This window comes from Lepisosteus oculatus, chromosome 13 (assembly GCF_040954835.1).
Source record: "Lepisosteus oculatus isolate fLepOcu1 chromosome 13, fLepOcu1.hap2, whole genome shotgun sequence".
In the NCBI taxonomy this organism is placed as follows: Eukaryota; Metazoa; Chordata; class Actinopteri; order Semionotiformes; family Lepisosteidae; genus Lepisosteus; species Lepisosteus oculatus.
Genome location: NC_090708.1, coordinates 2,677,850 through 2,684,165, shown reverse-complemented (window position 1 = coordinate 2,684,165; position 6,316 = coordinate 2,677,850). Strand labels below are relative to the sequence as shown.

Below are 6,316 nucleotides of genomic sequence, written 5' to 3'. Positions count from 1 at the left end.
GCAAAAAGCTCTGCAACGTTCAGTTGGAAAATGCACCAGAAAACATTGTGATGTGGTTCAAGTCTACCTGCTGCTCACAGAAACAGACATCAAAGAAACGCAACAGGTGTGGATTTAGTTGCCAACAGCTGATAACTTCAGAACACAAAAGCTATCGAACTATTGTCACTGTGACGATGACATACGACACACTACAGTGGTGAAATTACATCAACTGCCAAGCTGCGCAAGGAGCAGAGGCTCAGAGCTCAGAGCCATCACTTCTCCAAGAGTGGCTGAGAAAACTTTAATTGCAGGAAGTAAACTAGAAAAAAGGAACATTATCGCACCGTAAAGTTTATTTCAGTGCCACCACAGCTTTTAAACTCGTCGCTTGAGAGGTGAAGCTGTGCTGAGATATTTCCGACTGCCTTACTGGTAAGTGCTGTTTACATTTTGTTCTTCACTGGTGAATACAGAAGAGGTAATAATTACGTCTGCGGTGACAGCGATGAGATGTTTGCGCAAAACGTTGTCTATTATTTTCATTTGAATAATTAACCACAGGAACTTAATAGTCCACAGCGCTGTTGAGACCATCTGTGCTTTCACAATACTAGACTTGGAAAATAATACTTTTGTTTTTTTAACATGCTGGGTTTTTCTTACCACGTAAAAAAACATTTTACCATGATGATGTACATCATCTTATGGTAACTCTGAAAAGTGTGCTTTATTTGAATTTTTGGCTCAATGTTTTTTAAGTATGCAGAAATAGGAGAATTATAAAATGTTTTGCTCGCACCTTGGTGAACTGAGTGAAAGAGATCAGGTTCTATCATATACTCTTTTTACACAAAAAACAATAGAAAGCCCCTTTTTCATTTCAATCTACATTCTACTTTTTAACTGAATTAGCTGTATGATTTAAGCTAACTCATACGGTGTGAAATACTATTGTTCTGTGAAACAACTTGTCACAGAGCAACACGTCTACACAAGTGACTCTCCCAATCTTCTGATAGTAAGAAGTTGTAAAATGTTGAAATGGTAAATGTATAGGAATATATATATTGACACTCCTGTGCAAAACCCTTAAAGAGAAATTGGAGCTGCAATATATGTATCTCATGAACACTTCTGGTAGTTTTAGACAAATAGTGCTTTTTGCAACAACTCTCCTTGTAATAAATACAGTACAGTTTAGTTTGTCGGAGAAGAAACATTGAGCGGAATCTTCAAAAGCTTACCACAACAAAAGATAAACTATATATTATCAGCAAATATGAAGAGTTGCAGTAGTAAATCCACCACAATCACCATTGGCTCATTGTTTGGTGTTCTTTATTTCAGCCGAATGTTCTTCCTCTCTACATGTACAAGAGGCTACAAGGAGTTTTTGTATCTAAAAATAAACATCTCTCAGACAGACTTCTTGTGGCTGTTACAGAAAGCTTCAGCAGAAGAACAACATGAGAGTTTCTGCATAACGATGGCAAAGCAATGGGTGAAAAGAGTCGATTGTGGCGAAATGAGTTAGGCTTTTGCACAGCAGAATTGTTCTTTTTCAATAACACGCAATGAGGTCCAATGAAAAGGAATTTATTTGGAGTTAGAAAGCAGCAAACTGAATGCTGTCCTGTTGAGATAGATGACATGCAACACTTCTGTTAAAGTTAAAAACTGTTCGACATTAACGAGTTATAAAATATGCAGCAGGGTGACTACCTTATTCCCCCCCCCCCCCCCCCGAGAGACTAGAACATTTTAACATTTTAATTATTCAAATGCTGGCATTGACACCCCCAGTGCATGTAACAGTGCTTAGACTGGTGGTGGGGAGCCGCGTCAGCATGCAGAGGCTGCAAAGGAACAAATAATAGGGTTTATTCCATGCTGAAAAGAGAAGAAAGGAAACACAACGTTTCGGCCGTGAAGCCTTTTTCAAGTGCTCCCTAGAGATTGTGAAAGTAACAGTGGGTTCTGCTTCTTTTCCAGGAATGTTTTAAATATGAATGCAAGCCAGATCAACGAGAGTCTCTCCTCAGCTAAGTGCACGCGGGACACCAGTGTCACCGGAGTCGTGTTCCCCTGTCTGTATTCACTTCTGTTTCTGGGGGCCCTCCTTCTCAACAGCCTGGCCGCCTGGGTCTTCTTCCAGATTCCCAGCTCTTCCACCTTCGTGGTGTACCTCAAAAACGTGGTGGTCGCTGACCTGCTAATGACCGTGACCATACTGATTAAAGTGCTCGGTGACTCTGGCCTGGGGTCCTGGCAGCTGAAGGCTTTCACGTGCCGCTACTCTGCCGTGCTCTTCTACATGACCATGTACATCAGCATCATACTGCTGGGGCTGATCAGCTTCGACCGCTACCTAAAGATCGTGAGGCCCTTCGGGAAGTTGTTCATCCAGAAGGTGACCACCGGGAAGGTCCTGACCGTTGGCGTCTGGGTGGTGATGTTCTCCATGACCGCGCTGCCCAACATGGTCCTGACCAACAGGGACCCACCCCTCAACACAACAATAAAGTGCAGCTCTCTTAAGGGACCCCTGGGGCTGAAGTGGCATGAGGCCGTCAACTACTTCTGCCAGTTCCTCTTCTGGGGCACCCTGGCTCTGATGGTCTTCTGCTACACGTTCATCAGCAAGAAAGTGTACGAGTCCTACCAGAACTCCCGCAGCTCCGCCAAAAACGCCACCAGGAAAACAAAGGCGAAGGTGTTCATCGTGGTGGCCGTGTTTTTCATCTGCTTCGCGCCCTTCCACTTCGCCAGAGTGCCCTACACACTGAGCCAGACCCGGAGCACGAGCAGCTGTGTGCTGCAGACCGTGCTGTACATCACCAAAGAGACTACCCTTTGGCTGTCTGCCACAAACACTTGCCTGGATCCCCTGATATACATATTCCTGTGCAAATCATTTAGGACAAAGCTGGCTGAAGCCCTGCGGCTCAAGTCTAAATGCCTCTCTGCTGAAGGAGCGGATTCGTTTGCTGAAACCTCTACCAAAGTTGAGGCAACATCTTTGTAACATGCGGCCTTCCCATCAGAATACAGTAGGATTATCTTCACAATGAAAACCATTCGTAGTGGTTTTGTAGACAAGCACAGCACATTCTGCACAAACCCAGTGAATGCAGGGTAGCAGCTGTAAGACCTGGCTAAAATAAAGAGACGACAGGCATGTGAGAAGACAAAGTCGTGCAACACACGAATATTCACACAATTCTGCAAAACCATCAAGTTAGTCGGGGCTGTTGTACCAGTGCATCATTGCGTTTTGGCGTACATCGTGCTTTGTGAATTTGTTACAGGACCACATTGTTTCTGCATTGTTGATTTACTAAGGCCTGCTGATATCTAAGATATCTGGCCGTTGTCTGACTGTACTGAGGACTGAAATACAGTATGTCACTTGTGCAAATATTTTAGTTCAGAAAACTTGTAAAATGTATGGGACATTGTAGAAGCTAATCCAGATAAGATGCATTATATTTTACTCCATCATGCTGTCCCACCTGGGCAAAAGAATTTTTTAATTTTTAATTTATTTTTGAGTGATGAAAAATAGTCATGGAATTCTAAAGTATAAAACTACTGTATATATGATCTTCATACAGGTGGCTACCTTTCTTTCTTTTTCTAACTTGAAACGTGGGTTTTATACATATTCAAGCTGTTTTGTCATGTTTTTATTATACTGTACATGACTGAATACATCTTTTTCCTTTATGATTAGTTGGCTGTTTTTTTTTCCTTCGTACACGAATAAGCTTGCTATACAGTGGTGTGAAAAAGTGTTTGCCCCCTTCCTGATTTCTTATTTTCATACATGATTGTCACACTGAAATGTTTCAGATCATCAAACAAATTGAAATATTAGACAAAGATAACACAAGGAAACACAAAATGCAGTTTTTATTATTAAGGGAAAAAATCCAAACCTACATGGCCCTGTGTGAAAAAGTGATTGCCCCCTAAACCTAATAACTGGTTGGGCCACCCTTAGCAGCAACAACTGCAATCAAGCGTTTGAGATAACTGGCAATGAGTCTTTTTGGCCCACTCATCTTTGCAGAATTGTTGTAATTCAGCCACATTGGAGGGTTTTCGAGCCTTAACCACTTTAAGGTCATGCCACAACATCTCAATCGGATTCAGGTCAGGACTTTGACTAGGCCACTCCAAAGTCTTCATTTTGTTTTTCTTAAGCCATTCAGAGTTGGACTTGCTGGTGTGTTTTGGATCATTGTCCTGCTGCAGAACCCAAGTGCGCATCAGCTTGAGGTCACGAACAGATGGCCGAACATTCTCCTTCAGGATTTTTTGGTAGACAGCAGAATTCATGGTTCCATTTACCACAGCAAGTCTTCCAGGTCCTGAAGCAGCAAAACAGCCCCAGACCATCACACTACCACCACCATATTTTACTGTTGGTATGATGCTCCTTTTCTGAAATGCTGTGTTACTTTTACGCCAGATATAATGGGAAACACACCTTCCAAAAAGTTCAACTTTTGTCTCGTCAGTCCACAGAGTATCTTCCCAAAATTCTTGGGGATTATCAAGATGTTTTCTGGCAAAATTGAGACGAGCCTTTATGTTCTTTTTGCTCAGCAGTGGTTTTCGTCTTTGAACTCTACCATGCAGGCCATTTTTGCCCAGTCTCTTTCTTATGGTGGAGTCATGAACACTGACCTTAACTGAGGCAAGTGAAGCCTGCAGTTCTTTGGATGTTGTTGTGGGTTTTTTTGTGACCTCTTGGATGAGTCATCGCTGCGCTCCTGGGGTAATTTTGGTCGGCCGGCCACTCCTGGGAAGGTTCACCACTGTTCCATGTTTTCGCCATTTGTGGATAATGGCTCTCACTGTGGTTCGCTGGAGTCCCAAAGCTTTAGAAATGGCTTTATAACCTTTTCCAGACTGATAAATCTCAATTACTCTGTTTCTCATTTGTTCCTGAATTTCTTTGGATCGCAGCATGATGTCTAGCTTTTGAGGATCTTTTGGTCTACTTCACTTTGTCAGGCAGGTCCTATTTAAGTGATTTCTTGATTGAGAACAGGTGTGGCAGTAATCAGGCCTGGGTGTGGCTAGAGAAATTGAACTCAGCTTTCCAAAGATGTGATAAACCACAGTTGATTTATGTTTTAACAGGGGGGGCAATCACTTTTTCACACAGGGCCATGTAGGTTTGGATTTTTTTTCCCTTAATAATAAAAACCTTCATTTAAAAACTGCATTTTGTGTTTACTTGTGTTATCTTTGTCTAAAATTTCAATTTGTTAGTGTGACAAACATGCAAAAAAAAAAAGAAATCAGGAAGGGGGCAAACACTTTTTCACACCACTGTATACAGTATGTTATGGCTATTGCATGCTTTGCTGAAAATGGACAACAATTTCCCTTGATGCTTAAAAAAGTCATAGAGACTGATTTAGGTCACTCCATCTAGGTCATGCATGATGCCTGAGTGTACTTGCCTGTGACAATGTATGCACAATTCAACAAAAAAACTTTTTTTGAGGCAGCAGATTCTTTAACACTCACCCTGTACACATAACAATTAGCAGAACTAATTCACCAGTTTGGACCCTTGTTGTGTAATCTGTAACGAATTCATGACCTGCAAATTGAAGATCAACGTTTTAGTTTAGGATTTAAAAGGCTGTTTTTCTGATTAGAAACGTCCAGTGGAGCAAAAGCACTCACAGAGGTTTCCCTACAACATCAGAAGGATTCCTGCCAGCATCCAAAATGACACTTAAATGTCAACTTAAAAGTCATGACAGTTCTCTGCTCTTGCTTTCACTAACGGGTTTGTATCTTTAAACGTTCGCAGTCAAACTTCACCAATGCCTTCTGCTGTCTGATTCCTCATCACACTTGAAATTTGTTTAGGAGGAATTAAGAGTACATAAAGTTCATCCCATCCCTTTCATTTCCCTAAACACGGGGTGCTCTTGTGATTACTGCCACTGCTCTTCACAGTAATTCCTGTTTCACAAATCAGGAAGCATTGAGACATTGAAGAAATGTTACTAGATGTTTCCTGAGAGAGGTTTAAAGGACACATCTCCACACTCCTCAGTTAACTGAGCAGAGATAATGAGTCCATGTGTCTGGTACACACAAACAGTAATGCTCATTGAATTTGTGTGAAAAGTACATTTAATCTAAGGGATTACTTCAAGGGAGGCCACTGCTCAAATAGTGTATTGGTTCCATAGTTTCTTATGGTATTATATGTTTTCTGGACTGGCAACTGTCCCAGTAGCGTTTCCTTTAACACAGTAATCCACCAGACTCTTTAATGGGACAGGCGTACTACAACTCC

The 6,316-nt window shown here is 41.7% G+C and overlaps 1 protein-coding gene across 1 annotated transcript; it reads left to right on the top strand.

Annotated features, from left to right (window-relative positions):
* Positions 1–250: 250 nt before the first annotated feature.
* LOC102684951 (P2Y purinoceptor 13) lies at positions 251–5,216 on the top strand. Its single transcript, XM_006637496.3, has 2 exons — positions 251–417; positions 1,978–5,216. The coding sequence occupies exon 2, from the start codon at positions 1,991–1,993 to the stop codon at positions 3,008–3,010; it is 1,020 nt and encodes a 339-aa protein (XP_006637559.1). The 5' UTR covers positions 251–417; positions 1,978–1,990; the 3' UTR covers positions 3,011–5,216.
* Positions 5,217–6,316: the final 1,100 nt, after the last annotated feature.

Bases quoted from the DNA above. Each gene is read 5' to 3' on its own strand.
- LOC102684951 (XM_006637496.3), top strand. From the start codon at position 1,991: ATGAATGCAAGCCAGATCAACGAGAGTCTCTCCTCAGCTAAGTGCACG.